The sequence below is a fragment of the Nyctereutes procyonoides genome, unplaced genomic scaffold, assembly GCF_905146905.1.
Source record: "Nyctereutes procyonoides isolate TBG_1078 unplaced genomic scaffold, NYPRO_anot_genome, whole genome shotgun sequence".
In the NCBI taxonomy this organism is placed as follows: domain Eukaryota; kingdom Metazoa; phylum Chordata; class Mammalia; order Carnivora; family Canidae; genus Nyctereutes; species Nyctereutes procyonoides.
Genome location: NW_026575052.1, coordinates 49,152,514 through 49,177,297, shown reverse-complemented (window position 1 = coordinate 49,177,297; position 24,784 = coordinate 49,152,514). Strand labels below are relative to the sequence as shown.

The 24,784-nt window shown below is 46.7% G+C and overlaps 2 protein-coding genes and 1 pseudogene across 22 annotated transcripts in view; all 3 read left to right on the top strand.

Moving 5' to 3' along the window:
- LOC129513551 (protocadherin gamma-A12-like) overlaps positions 1 to 6,360 on the top strand; it is a 35,601-nt pseudogene extending 29,241 nt beyond the window's left edge.
- Positions 1 to 24,784, top strand: part of LOC129513663 (protocadherin gamma-C5) — a 182,761-nt gene that overhangs the window by 145,713 nt on the left and 12,264 nt on the right. For 16 of the 21 annotated variants that reach the window (XM_055331901.1, XM_055331879.1, XM_055331884.1 and 13 more), the window contains one exon: positions 22,463 to 22,521. In XM_055331901.1, coding sequence (XP_055187876.1) covers positions 22,463 to 22,521 — 59 coding nt within the window. Of the gene's footprint in view, positions 1 to 6,253; positions 8,863 to 17,123; positions 19,607 to 22,462; positions 22,522 to 24,784 lie in introns of those variants that run through there. The other 5 variants (XM_055331899.1, XM_055331880.1, XM_055331900.1 and 2 more) reach the window with 5 other exon arrangements.
- On the top strand, positions 13,031 to 15,865 carry PCDHGC4 (protocadherin gamma subfamily C, 4). Its single transcript, XM_055331902.1, has one exon. It carries the CDS (start codon positions 13,137 to 13,139, stop codon positions 15,705 to 15,707), a length of 2,571 nt encoding a protein of 856 aa, XP_055187877.1. The 5' UTR covers positions 13,031 to 13,136; the 3' UTR covers positions 15,708 to 15,865.

The window sequence follows — 24,784 nt, the reverse complement described above, 5'->3', positions numbered from 1 at the left end:
ATTTCTCAATTAGGCAAATTAAGTTAAATTGAAAGAGTACTAGGTGATATTTAGGATTTTAAGGGGATAATACATTTTCCTTGAATGCAATAATTTAGCAGTACCAGGAGCAGGGTTTTCTGATATTACTGATCCTCTAAGAATAAATAATATAAACAATATATGAATAATATAAATAATAATAATATGATTTATTACCTAATATTTAAAAGAGATATTAGGACACATTTTGTTTTATAAATAATACGTTGTTAATAATAATAATTAATAATAATAATAATAATATGATGATGATGATGATGTAGTTACCCAATGTTTAAAAAAGATATTAGGACACGTTTTTGGAGAGGTTCCTCTGTGCCAGGCAAAGCCAGCTTCGTGAACATGATCTATGCAGTCACATCGGTCCCCTTTCTTAGAAGGGCCCTGAATTTTGGCTAATGCCCTGCTGTTACTATCTTGAAATATTTAATTTTTAAACAAGGAGCCCCCTGTTTTCATTTTTCATTGGCCTTACAAATTAGTCAACCAGTCATAGGACAGTATTTAAGGTATTTGACTTAGGTAGTAGCAGTAGAGAGGGAAAGTAATTGATAGAGTCAAAATACATTTTGGACATAGTAAGCATTGGCATGTCCTGGTAGCTAACTGAATGTGGGAATATAGAAAAAGATGTTAAGAATGACTTGGGGATTTTTTTAAAGAAGGTTTTACTTTTAAGTTATCTCTGCACTCAATGTGGGGTTTTGAAGTCAAAACCCCAAGATCAAGAGTTGCATGCCTTACCAACTGAGCCAGCCAGGCACCCTGGACTTGGGTTTTTTGACTCAGTGGTTGCCTGAGGCTAGGGGTAAGGAGCAAGAATTGACTGCAGACATGATTAAGGCATTTTTGGGGTGATGGGAATATAGTAAAACTGGATTGTGGTGTTGACTGCATAACTATAAATTTACTAAAAATCATTGTCTAGGTGAACTCTGTGGTAGTATAAAGCTATTAGAATATTAACAGTTTGAAATGTCAGTGGTTGTGTTAAGGGGTGCTATTATTATTCCCATTTTATATATAAAGAAAATTAAAAAGAAATTAAAAATAAGAATTTCATGGTTACACAGCCACTAAGTATAATATCCATTAGTGAAACTCAGGTCTTTCGACATTTAGGTTTCATTCTTGACAACTGTAATATATTTACTTTCTGTTTTATTTTTTTTTTATTTTTTATTTATTTATTTATTTTTTTACTTTCTGTTTTAAAATTGTCTTTGGGCAGTCCGGGAGGCTCAGCGGTTTAGCACCGCCTTCAGCCCAGGGGTGTGATCCTGGAGAGCCAGGATTGAGCCCCACATTGGACTCCCTGCATGGAGCCTGCTTCTCCCTCTGCCTGTGTCTCTGCCTCTCCCTCTCTCTGTCTCTCATGAATAAATAAATAAAGTCTTAAAAAATAAAATAAAATTGTCTTTGCTGTATCTCATTGATCAGAAGCTCTCTTGAAGTAATAGAAAAGAGGGGCACCTGTGTGGCTAAGTTGGTTAAGCATCTGCCTTCAGCTTAGGTCATGATCCTGGAGTCCTGGAATTGAGCCCCACATTGGGCTCCCTGCTCAGCGGGGAATCTGGTTCCCCCACTCCCTCTGCCCTTCCTCTTGGTTGTGTTCTCTTTCTTTCCTTCAAATAAATAAATAAATGAAATATTCATTTAAAAAATTCTAGAAAAGAAAGAAAGGATATCGTAAAATTGTGTTGATCCCATAACATTAGTGCTTCCATTTGCCCTTAATAAAGGCAGCACATAAAGCATCCAATCCTATCTTTGTTTTTTTCTCTAGTGTGAATTTTACCACACCTTATTTGTCTCTTTAGCAAACTGCATTTTGTCTTTCAAATAATTAGGTTAAGAAATAGTTTCATTAGGCCTACTGGTAGCTTGAAAGAGTGACTGTATCTTCCAAAAATGCATACACTTAGGGAAAATGAATGCATAAAATTGATTGTATGTAATCCTTAGTGCATTTTTTGATTACTAGGCCACTGGCATAAAGATTGCTGTATTAATAAGCATTAGATATAGAGATATGTTGGTCAAATTTACTAGATGAATACATTCTAGGACTCTAATGTATAGTATATTGACTGTAGTTAACAGTACTGTAATATATACTTGGAATTTGCTGAGAGTGTATCTTTTTTAAAATTAATTAATTTTTTGTACATATTTTTAATTGGAGTTCAGTTTGCCAACATATAGCATAACACCCAGTGCCCATCCCATCAAGTGCCCCCGTCAGTGCCCGTCACCCAGTCACTCCCACCCTCCCCCCACCTCCCTTTCCACCACCCCTTGTTCGTTTCCCAGAGTTAGGAGTCTCCCATGTTCTGTCTCCCTTTCTGATATTTCCCACTCATTTTTTTTCCTTTCCCCTTTATTCCCTTTCACTATTTTTTATATTCCCCAAATGAATGAGACCATATAATGTCTGTCCTTCTCTGATTGACTTATTTCACTCAGCATAATTGTTCTCACTACACACACACACACATCAGTAACCAATGGCAGTGATGGATGTGTTAATTATGTCCTGGTAATTATTTTATAATATAGTAAAACATCATGTTTACACCTTTTTTTTTTTAGAATTTATTTATTTATTCATGAGAGACACAGAGAGAGAGGCAGAGGGAGAAGCAGGCTCCATGCAGGTAGCCCAATGCGGGACTTGATCCTGGAACTTGAGGATCATTTCCTGAGCCGAAGGCAGTTCAACCACGGAGCCACCCAGGTGTCCCCATGTTTACACCTTAAATTTTTACAATTATATTTGTCAGTTATACTTTTTTTTAAGATTTTATTTGAGACAGAGAGAGAGAACACAAGTGGCAGGGAGGGAGAGAGGGAAAAGTATATTCTATTGCTGATCAGGGAGCCAGCTTAGGGCTCGATCCCAGAACCCTCATTAAGCAGATGCTTAAATGATTGAGCCCCCCAGGTTGCCCTCAAGTATACTTTAATAAAGTAGGGGGAGGGAGAAGCTCAGTAGTAAGTGCTTACTGTACTAGATGCCAGGGATATAAGTGGTTGTCAAAACAGCCATGGTCTCAACCTCCTACAACTTTTTTTTTTTTAGTGGAAGAAGCAGACATTATGCTTAAACAATAAATAATTATAAAATATTAAATTCTAAAATATTAAGTTCTAAAATTGTTCAACAAAGGAAAATATAAGGTGCTCTGAGAATATAACAAAGAATCCTGGTTTTAACTGGAGTTTAGTGGAAGATCTCTATTAGGAAATAGCATTTAAATTGAGATCTGAAAGATTCATAGAAATTAGCAAAGCAGAGGGAGGGAGGGGAGAGCAGCTTTCCTAGGAGAGGAGTATCCTTTGTAAAGGCTCTGGGGCACAAGAAAGCTTGGCTGATGACCATACCTTATAATGGAGTGTCAAGAGAAGACATGAGGATTTAGATACTGTGCAAAGGATTTGGTATTTTATTTCAAGAGCAGTGAGATGCTACTGAGGAGTTTTCAGCTGGATAATTGTATCATCTTATTAAAACTTTAAGATCAAGGACACCTGGTGGCTCAGTAGGTGAATGTCCAACTCTTGGTTTCAGCTCAGGTCATGTCCTCAGGGTCATGGCATCCTGCTCAGGGTTGGGCTCCATGTTCAGCATGGAGTGTGCTTGAGATTCTCTCCCTCTGCTCCTACCCCCGCTTGTACACTCTGTCAAATAAATAAATAAAATCTTTTAAAAAATGTTTTAAGGTCATTGTGGCTACTGTGGAAAATGGATCCAAGAGGGTTCTGCTGGCTTATGAAGAGGTCTTAAGAAAACTGTGGATCTTATTATAAGTGGGAAAACTATTTCAGCTTTTTTTTTTTTTTTTTTTTTTTTTTTTTAAATTTTTATTTATTTATGATAGTCACACAGAGAGAGAGAGAGAGAGAGGCAGAGACACAGGCAGAGGGAGAAGCAGGCTCCATGCACCCGGAGCCCGACGTGGGATTCGATCCCGGGTCTCCAGGATCGCGCCCTGGGCCAAAGGCAGGCGCCAAACCGCTGCGCCACCCAGGGATCCCTATTTCAGCTTTTAAATGAGAAGCCATGTTGTAATTAAGTCATGGTGAATGGAAAAAATGATAAATCAGTACATTTCCAAATAAACCACAGATCAGTGTTTTTCAAACCCTAACGTTCATTAGATCACACAGGTATTTTGTTAAATCAAAATCTGGCCAGTAGGTACAGAGTGGGGCACTTCTGCATTTCTGACAAGCTCCTAGGTGATGCCTATGCCATTAGTTCTTGGCTCACACTTTGAGTAACAAGTGACTAGGCCGTATTCTATATTCTAAACATATTCCATAGACTATATTCTGTCTTTGATGCCCATCATTCTTATTGGTCAATTGTCACAGTATTTAAAATCAGAGGGTTTAAAAGATAAAGTATTGAGGACATGGAGAAAGAGGTCAAATAGGGCTTTTCATCTCTTCAGTAAGTACCCTCTATATACTGATTTATCTAACCTATTTCCCTGCCTCAGGGTTTATTCATACTTCAGAAAGGACTGTATGCAATCAAAGTGATGTCCAAGACAAGTATACAGAAATAGTATAAGGCTCTAAAACTTTACATCTCATAGTTAATGGAGTGATTTGCATCAGTAATTGAGGCTTACTCTATGCCAGGCATTTTACCTGCCTTATTCACTTTATAAGATAAGAAACCCAGAAATCCTGTGAGAATGTACAACTTAGCTAGCTTATTTCATACTTGATTCTCTTATGTATTATCCTAATCATTGCTATTTTGTTTGTTTCATGAATTATAATCCTAAATGCAGGAAACTCAAGGCTCTTTACTCTATGGGTTAAAGACTTTTGTATTCTCTGAAGACTATGAAGCTTTGCTGCTGTATCTCAGTCATTTTTGTAAAGGTGATAAATAGGCCTGGATTTTTTCTGTCTTGGAGGGAGGAGGACATTATCCTTTTTTTTTTTTTTTTTTTTTTTTTTAGCAATGCAACCTCTCTTTGTGGCATATGAACACAGGATGTTGGGAAATGGATTGATCGTGTAAAAAGAAGCATTTGAGATTATGCTTTATGCTTGAGATTATGTTTGTTTTGAAAGACGGGATAGGGAAATGTCATGTTGCTCTCTGGTTCTTAAGAAATGAGATCTAGGGCAGCCCCGGTGGCGCAGCGGTTTAGCGCCGCCTGCAGCCCAGGGTGTGATCCTGGAGACCCTGGATTGAGTCCCACATCAGGCTTCTTGCATGGAGCCTGCTTCTCCCTCTGCCTGTGTCTCTGCCTCTCTCTCTCTCTCTCTGTGTGTTTCTCATGAATAAATAAATAAACAAATCTTAAAAAAAAGAAATGAGATCTAAACAACATTCACTTTTAAAAGAAACTCTAATTTTAAATTTCATAAAACACAGTTAAAGAGTGGTTCCTGTTGATTTTCTTTACTGAAAAAGTAACAGAATTGTACAGTCTCATTAGGTAAAAGATAAAGCTGAAATTATTCACATTTCCACAGAAATGTTAAATGCCCCCTTACATGTAGAGTCCAGTAAGGTAGGATTTACCTAGCCCTCTGACTAACCAAATTTGTGTTTTTCTGGGCAGTGTTGTGCCTTTTTAGGTTTGTTTTGACCCTCCCTTCTTGTCAGTTACACACATTATATGGTCTCATTCATTTGGGGAATATAAAAAATAGTGAAAAGGAATAAAGGGGAAAGGAGAAAAATGAGTGGGAAATATCAGAAAGGGAGACAGAACATGAAAGACTCCTAACTCTGGGAAAATAATCTAGGGGTGGTGGAAAGGGAGGTGGGCGGGGGGTGGGGGGGTGACTGGGTGACGCGCACTGAGGTGGGCACTTGACAGGATGAGCACTGGGTGTTATTCTATATGTTGGCAAATTGAACACCAATAAAAAATAAATTTATAAAAAAATAAAATGTAGAATAGGCCTTGGCTCAGTTTGAAAACTTGCAGAACGGCCAGCTTCATCGCTCTGCAGTTGGCTTTCCAGGCTAAGATAGGTATACAGATATACAGACAACTGCCAAGGAAGGCACTTTGGCCTTACTCTGGAAAGAATCCAAAGGAAAGTGAAGTTTCTGTCGTAGCGTTTGTCCTGCGCTTGGAGAGCCCGGCGCTAGCGCATTCTTCGTGCAGTTATTGGCTGGGACTCTGCGTGCCGCTGTCGGCCAATGAAGACGCTGGAGATCCGGTCCCGGCCCGTCCCCTCTCCGCGCCCTGGGATGAGGCAGAGACTGAACAGCCCGCGAGCAAATCAACGGCATCCAGAAAGCCATGTCCGACTCCGCGCCCTGCGCTCAAGCGCTAACCCGCTGAAAGTTTCTCAGCGAAAAAGCCGGAAAGATCTGGACCCCGCTAAGAAGAACTGCCTTTGAGTGAGATGGTCTCAGAGGCCTGCAGGAGCGGACTGGTAAGCACCGGGAAAGTGGTGGGAATTTTGTTTCTGCTTGGTGCTTTGCACAGGGGTTCTGCGGTGGTTCGCTATGAGATCCTGGAGGAGAGAGAGAAAGGTTTTGCAGTGGGCAACGTGGTCACGGACCTTGGTTTGGATCTCGGCAGCCTGTCAACCCGCAGGCTCCAGGTGTTGCCCGGAGCTAGCCGAAGGTTCTTTGAGGTGAACCGGAAGACTGGAGAGATGTTCGTGAACGACCGCCTGGATCGAGAGGAGCTTTGCGGGACATTGCCCTCCTGTACCATAACTCTGGAGCTGGTAGTGGAGACCCCACTAGAGCTGTTCAGCGCAGAAGTGGTGGTCCAGGATATTAACGACAACAATCCTACTTTCCCTACACGGGAAATGAAATTGGAGATTAGCGAGGCGGTGGCCCCAGGCACGCGCTTCCCGCTGGAGAGCGCGCATGATCCTGATGTAGGAAGCAACTCTTTACAAACCTATGAGCTGAGCCTCAATGAGTACTTTGCGCTTCGCGTTCAGACGCGAGAGGATAGCACCAAGTATGCGGAGCTGGTGCTGGAGCGCGGCCTTGATCGGGAGCGAGAGCCAAGTCTCCAGTTGGTGCTGACGGCTTTGGATGGAGGAACCCCGGCTCGATCCGCCACCCTTCCCATTCGTATCACTGTGCTGGACGCGAATGACAATGCACCCGCCTTCAATCAGTCTTTGTACCGCGCGAGTGTCCTGGAGGATGCACCCTCCGGCACTGTCGTGGTTCAAGTTCATGCAACCGATCTGGATGAAGGCCCCAATGGTGAAATAATTTACTCTTTTGGCAGCCACAACCGCGCCAGTGTGCGAGACCTGTTCTCCTTAGACCCTGTAACGGGTATGCTGACAATCAAGGGTCTCCTGGACTTTGAAGACACAAAGCTCCACGAGATTTACATACAGGCCAAAGACAAAGGTGCCACTCCAGAAGGGGCACATTGCAAAGTTTTAGTAGAGGTTGTGGATGTGAATGACAATGCCCCAGAGATCACAGTCACCTCTGTGTACAGCCCAGTCCCCGAGGATGCCCCTCTTGGAACTGTCATTGCTTTGCTCAGCGTGATTGATCTGGATGCTGGGGAGAATGGATTGGTGACTTGTGAGGTTCCTCCAGGTCTCCCCTTCAGCCTTACTTCTTCCCTCAAGAATTATTTTACTTTGAAAACCAGCATAGCCCTGGATCGTGAGACTGTCCCAGAATACAACCTCAGCATCACCGCTCGAGATGCAGGAACCCCTTCCCTCTCAGCTGTTACAGTCGTGCGGGTACAAGTATCTGACATCAACGACAACCCTCCACAGTCTTCCCAATCCTCTTATGATGTTTATGTTGAGGAAAATAACATCCCTGGGGTTCCAATACTAAACCTAAGTGTCTGGGACCCAGATGCCCCGCAGAATGCCCACCTTTCCTTCTTTCTCTTGGAGCAAGGAGCTGAAAATGGGCTAGTGGGCCGCTATTTCACAATAAATCGTGACAATGGCATTGTGTCATCCTTAGTATCCCTGGATTATGAAGATCGACGAGAATTTGAAATAATAGTTTACGTCACTGATGGGGGCACTCCAGTCCTGACCACTAACATCAGCGTGAATATATTTGTCACTGACCGCAATGACAACGCCCCCCAGGTCTTATACCCCCGGCCTGGCCGGGCCTCGGTGGAGATGCTGCCCAGATCTACTGCTGCTGGTCATGTGGTCACACGGGTGGTGGGCTGGGACCCTGATGCAGGGCACAATGCCTGGCTCTGCTACAGCCTCCTGGGAGCCTCCAACCAAAGCCTTTTTGCTGTGGGGCTTCACACAGGTCAAGTCAGCACTTCCCGCCCAGTCCAGGACACAGATGTGCCCAGGCAGACTCTTATGGTCTTGATCAAAGACAATGGGGAGCCATCACTGTCCACCACGGCAACCCTGACTGTGTCAGTAACTGAGGAATCTCCTGAAGCCCGGGCTGAGTTCCCCTCCGGCTCTGGCCCTCAGGAGCAGAATAAAAATCTCACCTTTTATCTACTTCTCTCTCTAATCCTGGTTTCTGTGGGGTTTGCAGTCACAGTATTGGGAGTGATTATATTCAAAGTTTACAAGTGGAAACAGTCCAGGCACCTGTACCGAGCTCCAGTGAGCTCCCTGTACCGAACACCAGTGTCCTCTCTACATGCAGATGCCGTGCGGAGTGGCCTGATGCCACCGCACCTTTACCACCAGGTGTACCTTACCACTGACTCACGCCACAGTGACCCACTGCTGAAGAAAGCTGGGGCTGCCAGCCCACTGACCAGCCACCAGAACACCCTGCGGAGCTGTGATCCTGTGTTCTATAGGCAAGTTTTGGGTGCAGAGAGCTCCCCCCCCGGACAGGTAAGGGTTAGCATTAAAATTAATGGTTTACTGATAATTTTCCTTTTCCTGTATAGATCCCATACCTTGTTCTCAGATGATTTTCTATGAAGGAAATAAAATTCTAGGCATCCTTTAAATTTTAATTCAAATACACTGCTGGAAATAATGTGTACATTACTTACAAAATATTTTTATGTTATAGTAGAAATGCATGCATGTTATAGAAAATTTGGAAACTAGAGAAGAGTATAAAGGAATAATAACTAACGTGAATCCCCAAACCTAAACATATAACCACCATTAATTATAAAAGTAAAAGTAATCATTTATTTTGAAAATAAACCCAGACAATCCAAAAGAACATACAGTGCAAATTGAAAATTCTTTTGTACCCCCAGTGTTATTCTCTATCCTTCCAGCATATTTTTCTTAAGTATTTATACAATGTAAAAGGTAGGTAAATTTGTATCTTGGGAAAGGTAAAGCTTTTATTTATTTAGGCTGGTGTGCAGGTAACTACAAGGCTTTTGTCTTGGAGCAAAACCTATACACACTTCCAGCTGTGGGAGAACCACTGTTATTTTATTACTAATAAGTATGTTATTGTTATTAACCCCTAGATTTGGCAGTTAGATGGGGCTCCACTACTCATCAGCTATGGGTCCTTAGCCAGGTTAATCTCAAAGCCAGGTGTACCATAAGTGTTAAAAAAATTCTTAGTTATTACTATTATTATTTTTATTCTTTACCTACCTCAAATCTTAAACACACCTTGGAAATGAGAAAATCTGGAGACAGCCAAAAATGACAAAGTAGAGGCAAAAATGGAAACGCTAAGGAAAGATAACAGCCAGAAAGAAGCAGCTGTCAGACTGGAAAACAACTGGCATTTTCCCTAGAACAGTGTTCTTAAACTTGGTTGCACACTAGAATTACCTGGGGACCTCTTAAAAAGGGGTCATACCCCAGACCAATTAAAGCACAATCTCTGGGTGTGAGACGCAGAGATCAGTATTTCTTGAAGGTCCCCAAGTGATTCTAAAGTGCAGACTAGTTTGAAAAACTGCTCTAGAATCTACAAGTCTATCAACGCATTTATGAAGCAAAGTGTAGTTCTGGTGTTCATAGAACCAGACTTAATGGGCCAGGCTGAACTTAGAAAATTCTGTTATTTCCCAACCTTAAAATGTATAGAATAGCTCTATCAACTTGTTGAACTGCTATGGTTATACCTGAAACTAAGGTAGCATTGTGTGTCAACTACACTTAAATGTGCTTTAAAAATAAGAGGAGCAAGGTGGGGAAGACCTAAGAGGATGCTTTAGTCATCTAAAGATAAAATCTTAAAAAAAAAATAAAAAATAAAAAAAATAAAGATAAAATCTTCCTAAACCACTAGTGGCTGGGCAGCTATTTAAAAATCTAGAGCTGGGCAGTGGGTATGGAACCTCTTTGAGGGATGACAAAAAATGTTCTATAATTAGACTGTGGTGATGGTTGTATCCTTTTAGTCTATGTGAATATACTAAAAACCATCAGATTGTGCACCTTAAATGAATGGATTATATGGTATGTGAACTATATCTCAATAAAGCTGTTTTTACCTTGTAAAGATGGGAGAATCACACACCTAGCATAAGTCAGGGATATGTGGGATTAAGGCTTTAGGATGTTCCAATGCCAGTTGTCAACCATATGCTTGTTGGTTTGAGTGTTAACTTGCAGATATTAAGACCTAAAAGAGGTGTAGTTCTTGGATATGAAAGGCATGAGTAAAAGGCCAGTTTATGATCATACAGATGACAAACTAGTAGAAAATATCATTTAAGATGTTATAGAAAGAGACTTCATTTCTTTCCAGACAAACCAGGGTTGGGAGTAGGGGGAATCCTAGTACCGCACATAATAGTTGTTTAGCTTTAGGCACATCTCTTAACCTCTTTGAACTTGTTTCTTCATCTCTAAAATACAGATGACATCTTTCAAAATGATTGTGTAAGTTAAAAGTAAGGCATATAAAACATAGTGAATATACTCATGTAACGTGTTAAGTATTCAATAAATATTTGTTGAACTAATAAATAACAATAATTCACCATTTATTGAGCATCTGTATGTGCAGACACTGTAAAAGATGAAAAGACACACTTCCTGTCATTATGGTATATATAGAGTACCATAGCAAACAGACATAAAAAAAATAAAAGAGGGGCACTGGGTGGCTCAGTGGTTGAGCGTCTGCCTTTGGTTCAGATTGTGATCCTGGGGTCCTGGGATTGAGTCCCACATAAGACTCCCCACATGGAGCCTGCTTCTCCCTCTGCCTGTGTCTCTGCCTCTCTGTGTCTCTCAGGAAAAAATAAAATCTTCTAAAAAAAAAGACAGTGAAATCTGCATAACACAAGAGGCTATCTGGAGCAAAGAGAAAGAAACACCTAAGCCAGCTTGGGGAAATAAGGAAGACTTCATAGAGGTGGTGATGCTTGAGCTGAGAACTAAAAGTTGAGCTGAGAGCTAAGAACTTAAGTTGAGAAATAAAAGAGAAGCAGGAAAAGGGCCCTTGCAGGAAATTTCATGCAGATGGATAATATTACATTATCGCTAGACCTTAAATTGCATTTGTAAAACAGTCTTGGCAAGAGATCAGGTGCTGCAAGTAGGCAGGAGTTAGATCTTGAGTTACTTTTAGGCCAGGCCCAGGAGTTTTGATTTTATTCTGTAGCAGTGATGGTCACTACAGAATTTTGGACTCAAGTATGTATGATGCATCTAGGGTTTTTTTTTTGTTTGTTTGTTTTAGAGAGATTATCCTGGCACCTATCAATAAAATAGGTCACACAGAAACCCAGATCCCTCTCTTTCAGACAAGAATATAGGTTTTTGGCCTCACCAAAGTCAGAAGAATATTCCAAGTTTGATTAAAAATCTGGGGAGGGTAAGAAACTTGTGCTTTGCTGCTGGTTTTCACAGCCTGTGGTGTCCTAGGTAGGGATTCAGATAAGTTAAGAAATCTTATGTACAAATCAGGCTGGATTTTTCTCTTTGTGCTTTGATATGTTTGTCACTAGGATTATAGTTTGCAGGTAACTACAGTGTGAGATGATCTGTGTTTCTCTGTGTATGCAAGGAGGTAGCAGACTCCTGAGAGGGTCTTAATCAGGGTGGGAGTAGAGTAAATCCAGTCTCCAGCTCCAAGAGGCCCCATGGGGCCAAGTGAAAGGCTTGCTGTTTGAAACTGTCTCTCTTGGTAAATTAACAACAAATCAAGCATACCATGGTATCAAATAAAGGGGATTCGAGGACATGGTGCTGTTAGTTGCTGATCTCAGTCATTCAAGGAAGCTATTAAATCTGTGAGCATTAGCATTCTGCCAGGTAATGAGATCTAGTCCTTAGTGTGCCTCGCAGGCACACTGATTCTTTACTGATTTGGAACATCTCCCTCTCCTGGCTCCCTCCTTGCTTCATCTTCTAAACTGTCCTTGAAATCAATGAATGGTGATTCAGTGTATCACTAGCTAGTGTCTGAATAAGAGAGATTTGGTTTCTACTGTGCCTCCTGTTACAACAAAAACGTGCACTGCATAAATTTAATTGGCTACATTAATGTGTAAGTTTTATCTGCAAAGGGATGGATATGTTTCTGAATAATCTGCAGAGGGGCAGAATTTTGAGTGTATGGCACTGCTTCTAATTAGCTGTTGCTTTAATACAACCAGATTGAGGCAGATGCTACCCATTTAGAATATTGGTGGATGACAACACTGGCTTGAACAAAGTGACCAGTCTCAAATGGCTACTCCTCTCTGGGCTGCAGGTTGCTAGGGCTCTGGCTGTCTGTTCCCCCCACCCCCTCAAAAAAGGGCGGGGGAAATTGGTGTGTTAGGGGGAAAAAGAACATACATACGTGTTGTCTGCCTTTCATAGAGATAATAAACCTACAGAAAGAAATGCTGTTGAGTGGGAGGAAGGCGAAAATATAGGTGGTTTTTTGTTTTGGGGTTTTTTTTCCTCCAGTTCTGCGACGCATTAACCCTGCTGCTGTTGGGATGTTCTCTGCTCAGCCTATTGGCTGAGCCCAGGAGCTGCTGTCCGCCAATCGGGTGGTGGAAGGCAGACAAATCTACCCCGCCACCAGCAAAAACGGCGCGTAACCCTTGCTGTGCCGGCCCAGCCCCGCCAGAGCTGGCGCCACGAAAGAGAGATAGGTGTCTCCAGCTGCTGTTGCCGTTTGGGGTGGGTCGGCTTCTTCTGCTTCCCAGGACCAGGTAGAGGAATAGCAGGAAGCAGCAATGCTCCGCAAGGTGGGAAGCTGGGTAGAAATCTGCTGGGGGGCTACCCTTTTGTTCCTCATTTGCCACCTGGGTTACGTTTGTGGGCAGATCCGCTACCCGGTCCCAGAGGAGTCACAGGAAGGGACTTTTGTAGGGAATGTCGCCCAAGATTTCCTGCTGGATACAGAGAGTCTGTCAGCTCGTAGGCTGCAGGTTGCTGGAGAGGTGAACCAAAGACACTTCCGTGTGGATTTGGACAGTGGAGCCCTGCTCATCAAGAATCCAATTGATCGAGAGGCACTGTGTGGACTCAGTGCCAGCTGCATCGTGCCCCTGGAGTTTGTAACTGAAGGGCCTTTAGAAATGTACCGAGCGGAGGTAGAGATCGTGGATGTGAATGATCACGCCCCCCGATTTCCTCGGCAGCAGCTGGACTTGGAAATTGGGGAGGCAGCTCCTCCAGGACAGCGTTTCCCCTTGGAAAAGGCTCAGGATGCAGATGTGGGGAGCAATTCTATCAGCAGCTATAGACTAAGCTCCAATGAACACTTTGCACTGGATGTCAAGAAGCGCAGCGATGGCAGCCTGGTCCCAGAGCTGCTCCTGGAGAAGCCTTTGGATCGAGAGAAGCAATCAGACTACCGCCTGGTGCTGACTGCTGTGGATGGAGGGAACCCCCCGAGATCTGGCACCGCAGAGCTCCGGGTATCAGTGCTGGACGTGAATGACAACGCCCCAGCCTTCCAGCAATCCAGCTACAGGATTAGCGTGTTGGAGAGTGCCCCAGCCGGCATGCTGCTCATCCAGCTCAATGCCTCTGACCCAGACCTGGGTCCCAGTGGTAACGTCACCTTTTCTTTCAGTGGTCACACCCCTGATCGTGTGAGAAACCTCTTTAGCCTTCACCCTACTACTGGAAAGCTTACCCTTCAGGGGCCCCTAGACTTTGAGAGTGAGAATTACTATGAATTTGATATTCGGGCTCGTGATGGGGGTTCTCCAGCCATGGAGCAACATTGCAGCCTTCGGGTGGATCTCCTAGATGTAAATGACAATGCCCCACACATAACAGTGACCTCAGAGCTTGGGACTCTTCCAGAGAGCGCAGAACCCGGGACTGTAGTGGCACTCATCAGTGTACAGGACCCTGACTCAGGGTCAAACGGAGACGTGAGCCTCCGTATTCCAGACCACCTGCCATTTGCCCTCAAATCTGCCTTCAGGAACCAATTCTCCCTGGTAACTGCTGGGCCCTTGGACAGAGAGGCCAAATCCAGCTATGACATTATGGTCACTGCTTCTGATGCTGGGAATCCTCCTCTGAGTACCCAGAGGACTATTTTCCTCAATATTTCAGATGTGAATGATAACCCACCCTCTTTCTTCCAGAGGTCACATGAGGTGTTTGTTCCTGAGAACAATCGCCCAGGGGACCTGCTTTGTTCCCTTGCAGCCTCTGATCCAGACTCTGGCTTGAATGCGCTTATCTCCTACTCTCTCCTGGAGCCCAGAAATCGAGATGTTTCAGCTTCTTCTTTTATCTCTCTGAACCCCCAGACAGGAGCTGTTCATGCTACTCGATCCTTTGACTATGAGCAAACACAGACACTGCAGTTTGAGGTACAGGCCCGAGATCGAGGCAACCCACCTCTTAGTAGCACTGTGACAGTTCGTCTCTTTGTGCTGGACCTCAACGACAATGCCCCAGCGGTGCTCCGCCCTAGGGCCCGGCCTGGTTCCTTATGTCCTCAAGCACTGCCTCCATCAGTTGGTGCTGGCCATCTAGTCACAAAGGTGACTGCCGTGGACTTGGATTCAGGTTACAATGCTTGGGTTTCCTATCAGCTCCTGGAGGCGCCGGACCCCAGCCTGTTCGCAGTCTCTCGCTATGCTGGGGAGGTACGGACAGCAGTTCCCATCCCAGCTGATCTCCCACCACAGAAGCTGGTCATTGTGGTAAAGGATAGTGGTAGCCCACCACTCTCTACCTCTGTTACTCTTCTAGTGTCCTTGGAGGAAGATACTCATCCAGTTGTCCCTGATCTTCGAGAATCTTCAGCCCCAAGAGAAGGAGAATCCCGCCTGACCCTCTACTTGGCTGTATCGCTAGTGGCAATTTGTTTTGTCTCCTTTGGCTCCTTTGTGGCACTGCTCTCAAAGTGTCTGCGTGGGGCTGCCTGTGGAGTGACGTGCTTTCCTGCTGGCACCTGTGCCTGTCTCACCCGATCTCGAAGGAGGGAGGGGCTTCCCCCTTCCAATGGGATCCTTCGAATCCAGCTAGGGTCAGATGATCCTATCAAGTTTGTTGATGTGGGTGGCCACTCTCATGGCTGCACACCCTTGGCTTCTGCGCCCACTCGGAGCGATAGCTTCATGATGGTGAAGTCACCAAGTGCACCTATGGCAGGGGAGCCTGTTCGCCCAAGCTGCCCACCCTCTGATCTTCTGTATGGGCTAGAGGTGAGACCTTTGCAGGCTCAGCCAACGCTTGAGGGTTATTCTGATCCAGGCATATGGCTGGGTCATGTCTTGGTGTCTCTACACGAACCCTTAGTGAATGGTAATTATGTGGTCGATGGTGTGCTTTAGAATTGTGGTGTGAATAATCAGAAAGCTGTCACAGACTAGTACTTGTGGTGGGTTATGCCATTATCCGAGTGTAAGAGATGAAGGTAATGATCAAGAGTCAGTGTATTGTGGGAGCATGCTGCCAGCATGTGGGAGCATGGAAGGCTCTGTTGCACAAGGGTAGGACATACCAGGCAGTCACCTAAACCCAAGAGGTTCCTTTCTCTTCCTGAATGAGGTGGCCAGGTTCTGGACTACCTTAACTCGAGGTTACCATTTCCCAGTGAATTGAGGGGGACTAATATATCTGCCCCACAGTATCAAGTACTCCTTAACCTACCATAGACAGAACTCTCTGCTTGAAACAGCAGAGAGCACCAAGAGGAGAGAGCCGAGGGAGTAGGGAGGCATCAAGGTACAAGCAGAGATTTTTCATTCCAGGTCTTCAGGAATCTCAGTCACTGAGATTTGAGCTAGATGTGGGATAATGGGGGCAGGGGAGCATTACTTCTTTGGAGGTGGAGGAGAAAGCAATGTAAGTGAAATCATTTAATGTCAGAAAACTGGTTTGTAGCTGAAGAACTCAGAGATCGTCACTTTGGGAGTCTTTAAGTAGAGTTCTGAATTGGTGAAACCATAAATCCTGGAAACCAAGCCCAGCCTCTTCCAGGTGACCTGGATCAGTCTCAGGAACATCCCCCAGAAGTGTGACAACCAGAAGCTGTCATACTCATTCCACAGCTCAAGTCATGGATCTCAGAAAAGCTGAGTCCTATTGAGATTCCTCAATATTGAGATTCCTCAAAACACTGATGGGGAGTCAGAACAAGGCTTTATAGGATCCTAACAAATCTTGTCTCTCACTTAGCAGCATTTGGCAAGATGGGGGAGGGAGGAGGTTCACATGGAAGGACAGAATTTTGTTGGATTAAGCAAAGTTAGTGGAATCTTCTAAAGTCCTAAGGGAAGTTGCTGGGACAGAACACTGAGAAGTTTTGTACCACTTTGTCTTCCCTGTTGAGCACCATCTGAGCTGTCAAGCTTTGCTGCCAAGGGGGCTGAATCAACCTGCAGCGTGAAATGAGTGGGGAAGTAGGAGGCTTCGCTGACACAGATTTGTCTGTTCCTAAGGTTTCTAGGATTGAGGAGATTTCATAATTGGTTGAGAGTAGACAGACTTTTTGGCCAATCAGACTCAGAGCAGAGGTGGGGGATCTATCTGTTCTTCCTGCCCACCTCTCCTCCCCCTGTTCCCCAGCTCCACTCAGATTCAATTCCCATCCCCCCCCCACCCCCGCCATTTGGTGACTAAGAACTGCTGCAGGCAGACAAACCTCGGAGCAGTTTTTAAGAGGCTGAAAGGAGACATAAGAGATTTCAGCTGCTACATTTCCAAGACTTGGGTCTACCTTGGAGACAGGACAGCGTAGAGTGAGTGTCCAGGAAAGACCTTCTGGGTCATGGGGCCCAAGACGCCCCCACAGCTCACTGGGAAATGGCAAGTGCTGTGCATGTTGTCCTTGTGCTGCTGGGGCTGGGTGTCCGGGCAGCTTCGTTACTCAGTGGTGGAGGAGTCTGAGCCGGGGACGCTGGTGGGGAATGTTGCTCAGGATCTAGGCTTAAAGGTGACAGATCTGTTGAGCCGCCGCCTGCGGTTGGGGTCTGAGGAAAATGAACACTATTTTTCCCTGAGCTTGATGAGTGGTGCTCTGGCAGTGAAGCAGAAGATTGACCGGGAAAGCTTGTGTGGTGCCAGTACAAGCTGCCTGCTACCAGTGCAGGTGGTGACTGAACATCCCCTGGAACTAATCCGCGTAGAGGTGGAGATCCTGGATCTCAATGACAACTCCCCGAGCTTTGCCACCTCTGTGCGGGAGATACGCATCTCAGAATCGGCTGCACTTGGGGCACGATTCCCGCTAGATAGTGCCCAGGATCCGGATGTGGGCACCAATACTGTGAGCTTCTATACTCTAAGCCCCAGCAGCCACTTGTCTCTGAATGTGAAGACCCTAAAAGATGGGAAGCTCTTCCCAGAGCTGGTGCTAGAGCAGCAGCTGGATCGTGAAGCCCAGGCAAGACATCAGCTGGTCCTCACTGCTGTGGACGGGGGTGTCCCGGCCCGCTCAGGGACCACTCTTATCTCTGTGATTGTGCTGGATGTCAATGACAATGCCCCAGCCTTTCAGTCCTCGGTTCTACGTGTGGGGCTCCCAGAGAATGCCCCCATCGGTACACTGCTGCTCCGCCTCAATGCCACGGATCCAGACGAGGGCACTAATGGCCAGCTAGACTATTCTTTTGGAGACCATACATCTGAGGTAGTGCGTAATCTCTTTGGCCTAGACCCTAGCAGTGGAGCAATCCATGTGTTGGGTCCCATAGACTTTGAGGAGTCAAGTTTCTATGAAATTCATGCAAGAGCCCGTGACCAGGGACAGCCAGCCATGGAAGGCCACTGTATGATTCAAGTGGATGTGGGAGATGCCAATGATAATGCCCCAGAAGTACTACTGGCCTCTTTAGTCAATCCTATCCTGGAGAGCACACCAGTGGGCACAGTAGTGGGCTTGTTTAATGTGCGGGATCGAGACTCGGGTAGAAATGGTGAAGTGAGCCTTGATCTCTCCCCGGACCTGCCATTTCAGATTAAGCCTTCTGAGAACCACTACTCACTGCTAACCAGCCAGCCTTTAGACCGGGAGACCACATCCCACTATATTATAGAGCTGTTGGCCAGTGATGCAGGCTCACCTCCCCTGCATGCACATCTCACCATCAGTCTCAACATTTCAGATGTTAATGACAATGCACCCTACTTTACCCAACAGCTCTATACTGCTTATATCCCAGAAAACCGACCTCCAGGTTCCCTTCTCTGCATTGTGGCTGCCTCGGATCCAGACACCGGGGATAATGCCCACCTCACCTACTCCATTGTAGGGAGTCAGATTCAGGGAGCCCCAGCTTCCTCCTTTGTATATGTCAACCCTGAGGATGGGCGAGTCTTTGCCCAGCGCACTTTTGACTACGAATTGCTGCAAATGCTGCAGGTCATGGTGGGGGTTCGAGACTCTGGCTCTCCCCCACTGCATTCTAACACATCTCTACATGTATTTGTCCTGGACCAGAATGATAATGCTCCAGCTGTGCTGCACCCAAAACCCGGGTGGGAACTCTCTGTCCCCCAGCGTCTCCCTCGTTCTGCTCCTCCTGGCTCCTTGGTCACCAAAGTGACAGCTGTGGATGCTGATGCAGGCCACAACGCCTGGCTCTCCTATTCCTTGTTGCCACAGTCCACGGCTCCAGGACTGTTCCTGGTGTCTGCACATACTGGCGAGGTGCGCACAGCCCGGGCCTTACGGGAGGATGACTCTGACACCCAGCAAGTTGTGATCCTGGTGAGGGACAACGGTGACCCTTCACTCTCCTCTACAGCCACAGTGCTGCTGGTTCTGGAGGATGAGGATCCTGAGGAAATGCCCAAATCCAACGATTTCCTCTCAAACCCTCCTGAGCGCTCAGACCTTACCCTTTACCTCATTGTGGCTCTTGCAGCCATCAGCCTCTTATCCCTAGTCACCTTCACCTTTCTGTCAGCTAAGTGCCTTCAGGGGCACACAGATACCAATGGGGGTGGGAGCCAGTGCTGCAGGCGCCAGGACTCCCCCTCTCGGGACTTCTATAAGCAGTCTAGTCCCAACCTGCAGGTGAGCTCAGACGGCACACTCAAGTACATGGAGGTGACGCTGCGGCCCACGGACTCACAGAGCCACTGCTACAGGACGTGCTTCTCGCCAGCCTCAGATGGCAGTGACTTCACTTTTCTAAGGCCCCTCAGTGTCCAGCAGCCCTCAGCTCTGGGGCTGGAGCCTGATGCCTACCGGTCCCGCTCCAATACATTGCACGAGCGGAGCCAGGTGAGGGGCTCCACACCACCCAGGGCGACCCCTGTGGGCTGCCTTGGAGAAGCAGCCCATCCATAGAAGGGACTTTGAATTTGCATCCACTCCTCTCTCAGGTGGGGGTGGGGGCTGTGGGGATGGAGGGGTGCGTGGAGCTCAGTGTTGCCTGTATTTTGCACGATTTGGGGGACCTTTTGGACTGATTGCATGGAACACCAAAGTGGGGTTAGGACTCTGAGTACCAGGAAGTGGTGGTGATTGTAGGTGAGGGGGAAGTAGAGCCAGTCTTTGCCACCAACAATGAAAAAAGGCTGGGGTCCAATAATCTTTACGGCTGGGTTTGGTTATGGGAGGCTGGTCCTGGGTGGAGTCAGTCACGAATCTCCGCCTGTACCGAGCCTCCCCAACTCCTGAGGCAGCTTGCTCTGCCAGTCTCGAGGTTTCCTCTTTCCACTCCCTTGATGGGTGACTTCAGCTGTTCTTCTCAGCCATCCTTATTCACCCATCAAGCAAACGTATCTGTAGACAGGATAGGTGTTCACTCATGCTTCATGTGTGTCCTCCCTGCAGAACACACCACTGGCCACATGCACCGATGGGCTCGCCTCACCTCATTACACACACACCTGCATTGGGCTTACATGCATACCACCTGTAACTACCAGTGGTTGCTGCCAAGTTCACACTCTCTGACTGTCCCCAGGCCCCTCGCAGCTTCCTAACAACCTGGCTGCTGGCCTCAGAGGTACTCATGGTGTGATTTCCCAGGGTCTGCAAGGACTAAGGAGCCTCTTCCTGCCTCTCCACCTGGGACTAGACCAGGTCATCTCTGGGCAAGGGTATAAGTCTGGGAACTCAGTGGTAGGCTGAGGCAGTGGTAGTGGTAGGCTGCTCTATCCTGCTGGGGCTTTATGCAGAGGTCAGCGGCGCCTCCAGCCCAAAAGCCTCAGGGGCTGGCTGAGCTACTCCATGGCTTAAGGGTTGGATAGGCAGGTGGCAGGAATGTGAAGCACTTGGACTCTGGACACTCAGAGAGATAGGCTTTTGGCTCCATCACAACCTTTATGTGTTCCTACCATCTAGGATCAGGGCTTTGGGAGGTGACCAAATTCTCTGAGATTCTGTCAAGTTCTTCGTTCTCTGCCTGATGGAAAGCCACAGCCTCTGCCGGATGCCAGGGTGTCCTTGTGAGTGGGGCAACTGTAGTAGTACAAGACACAAGTTTCCCCAATCTCAGGAACTTTTATTTAATAGCTATGTTTTACCCTGCCCCTACTGAATCAGAACTAGTTTGAAACAACACCCCCACGTGACCGCTGACTGAGAGAGCCTTACTGCCGTACTTCCTCTGAGTACCACATCTCACTTGCTCTCCCCCACATTTTTGTGGATAGATACTAGCTTTCCCACTTGATGACTGAATTTCACAGAGGTTACATGACTTGCTCAAGTTCCCAGGGTAAGTGGTAGAGAAAGATCTTATTCGGGTCCAACTCCAGAATTTGTACTTTGAGTCACTTGCACTTGTAAAGCTGGAGTGCAGAAGGACAGTCTGCATCTGCTGGGATGGGGCATAGATGGGATTTTTTGTCTTTTCGGGCTTTATATGTTAGAGAAAAGTCTTCTGGAGCTCCTTATCACTGAACACACTCTGGATCCGCCATCCTTATGCCTTCCTGTGATTTGTCATGGTTCTGGCATCTCCATGCAGGTTCTCCTGTGTCTAAGGCTGAGGAGTAGGCATCTCACAGCAGCCCTGGACTGGTGCTGGTAACTCGTATTGTACCTGGGATGCTGAATTTCTGGGTTCTGCTCATATCACTGCCATCTGTGCACCTCAGAGAGAGTCATTTGTCAGCCTTGGGCCTTTCTTCTCCCCAGTGTAACCAGAGAGGCTCATATTTCTCCTCCACTTCTGGGGGTGAGCCTGAGAGTTAACTGCCAGCTCACCTCAGAATGAGTAAGGAGATGGCTCAAGGAGTGTTCCATGTGCAATGGGACAATACTCTCTGGACTCAGGAGTGAAGTGGCTGGCCAGAGTCCCGCACCTTCATCCAGGTGGGACGTGACTACAGATCAGCCCCTTCGGAGCCCTGGAGACTTAGCTGGCTCTGCTCAGAGGCTGTGGGAGCTCCATCTCTGCTGGGCTCCATCCCAGCAGTTCTCTCCATCCCAGACAGAGCAGCCTTGTTCTTTCCTTCTCAGTCACAGCCATTGACTGGCAGGGTTCTGGGGGTGAGAGGTGTCTTGGTTCCTCTGCAAAGAATCCGTCTGGCATGACTCCTAAATTAATAATGTCTTTAGCCGTGGGAAGGGATCATTGAGAGCCAAGGGCCTGGAGGAGGTGTCCCTCTGAATATGTTATAACACAACCTGGCGCCAAAAGGGTTACCCCGGAGCAGCAGCCATCTTGCTGCAAGAATGCTTTGTTCCCAGCTGAGGAGCTGAATCCATTCTTTCTAGGGCTGGTGGAATTCTCATCGAAAATCTCCTCAACCACTTTCGATGGGGGGCTGGGGGGGTGGGGGGGCTTCTCTACACCCCTCCTTCTGGTTCTGCAGAAGAGACTTTCAGCACTTGAATCTCAGCTCAGAAGTTTTGAGTCTCTGGGCTGGGAGGAATGGGCTCTGTCTTTGGCAGAGGAATCTTCGGGTTTGCTGGTCAGATAAGTGTTATTTTATCTCTCTGTCTCTCAGACCTCTGAGACTTGGAGTACATTTTGTCTTTGGAGATGTCTTCCCCTCCCTCCTCTTATCCCGTTTTCTTCTCTGAGTCTATTTCCCTTTTCCCTCCCTGCCCAGCCCCAGACTCTGGTGACATTCTGACTGTGTGTGATACTCAGTCCCTTTTTCTCCTCTGTTTTCTCCACAGCAAGCCCCGCCCAACACGGACTGGCGATTCTCTCAGGCCCAGAGACCCGGCACCAGCGGGTAGGTGACTGCCTCTCCAGCCCACCCTCTTCTCTGCGGCATTTCCTCAGTGATGACGTGGGAGGAGGTGGGGGAAGGCTCAGAATTTGCTACAAATCGCTCCTTCCCTGAGTTCCAGATTCCAGGGAGGTTTTAGTGTATTGGGGGCTGGTACACAGACCCCAGAAGGAAGAGGCTGGTACTCTGGCTCTCTGAAAGCTCGCTCCACATGCTTAGCCCCTTCCTGCTCCCCATGCAAACCTGTTCGCATCTCCTCGCCTGAGGTTGGTCTCTTGGTGGAAAGGGAGTGTTTTATACCCATCTAATTCCTACGTCCCCCTGCTTCAGGTTGGGCTGGGGTTCAGGCAGAGACTCGAGGGATAGGAGGAGGAGGAGGCACTATCAGCAGTCAGAGCCACCTCCAGAGCCAGTAGGACTGAGCAGGGACAGAGGTGCGGGAGGCCCGGCAGCTGTGGGGGAAGGTGGAGGCTGCACAGCTAGAGGCCGGACTGGAGAGGGAGCTTGAAGGGCAGGTGTCCCGGTCCTGCCCTGGCTCCAGGCTGCCCCAGGTCCCTGAAGCTGGTCCTGCCCTATTGTCTCTGCCAGTCTTTCTTATCTCTTTGCCCTCCCCTCAGTCTCTGTCTCATTCACAGTCTCTGCCTCTCCCTCTCTTTCTGTCTCCACCTCAGTTTCAGTCTTTATTGCTGCCTTTTGGTCCCTGGCATCTCTATCTGTTTGCACTGATCTGTGCCTTTCACGGCACCTGCCGTGGTGGATGCTCAATGTCGAATTAATAAATGTGACTCAGCCTCTGTCACATCTCTTCTCCGTTTCCATTTCCCTGTCTCTTCCCTTGACCTTTTTCCTGTGTTTCCCTCTTGCCTACCGTCCTTGTGTTCCTCTGTCTCTTGGCTTCCTAATCTCTTATTGTTTCTACTTCCCTCTCTGTTCGCAGGCTATGTCTCTTTCCTTATCTGTCTCTGAGCGTGGAGTCTGTCTCTATCTGTATCCCTGAGCCTGTTTTTGTTACTCTTTCTTTATCTCTCTTTGTCTCCCTTATCCTGTCTTGCATTTCTTTGTACTTGTGGGCAAGCCAGCACACACATGCCCTCCCTCCCCTTCACACACAGTCTTTGATCACCACACACCCTCCCTGTCCAGGCTGCCCCAGCTGCTCTTTTCAATTGAGTATGAATTCCTGCTGAGACAGGAACCCCCTGCGGTGGTGGGGAGGGAAACTAGAAAGATCTTCAGTTGGTCTGAAGGGAGTGAGATGGGCTCTGGGCCAGGCCTCCCTTTTGGGAATCTGGAGCCTGGAGGAGTCCAAGGAATCCAGGAGAGGGAGAGAGGGGGCAGAGTTTAGGCCCCCTTCCCCTGCCTCTTTGCTGGTCAGACACACTCAAAGCCTGCATTTCCCTGCATGCTGCACATGGTGAGCCCGCACTGCCGCAAGAATCCCTGAGACCTTAGTATACATGGTGGGAACTCCACCACCTTGGCATGTTCAATCTTGCACATGTATCAGGAACTCAGGACATTTCCTAGAAGTCCCCCAGAAGGCAACAAGCCAGATGGCTTGAATTGCCCTTGCCCCTCCCTTGACCCCTGTCTTCTTTTTCCCCAGTGGCCTTGCCAGCCTTTCTATAGTTGATCGGTTAGGTCACTCATGTGTTTACTCACGTATTTATTCAGTCATCACTTACTTATTGGGCATCTACTATGAGCCAGACCCTTTTCTAAATACTGTCTTTCAAGAATGAACACGCAGAACTCATAGACTTCCAGGCTAGCAGGTGAGACAGAAAATTGACAACAATCACACTAAAAAAAAAAAAAAAAAAAAAAAAAAAAAGAAGAAGAAATACTAGTTACAAACCATAGCAAGTTCTGAAAAGAAGAGGATCATGTGAGTGTAATGGTAGAGGTGGAAAAAGCCTCTAGGAGGAAGTGACCTTTGAGCTGAGGTGGTGAGAAGCACTGGACAACTTCTAGCCCCTGTGCCCACATGCACCCCAGACCATAAGCTGGTCCTGAAACAGAATTCATTGCTGAAGCTGGAAGGCCCACAGACTGCTTCTGATGTTCCCTCTCGGTTGGGCACCTTACCCCTACCTCAAGTCCCTTTTCATCAAATAAGAGACTTGGAGGCCTGAAATACACATAGGAGCTCTTGGGAGAGATATAAGAGAAGGTTCCCTACCTTAGTTAACTTGAGGGAGATGGCACAAACATTCCTGATTGAGTTCCATGATGCCACAGATGAAATAACCATTAAGGGTTCAGT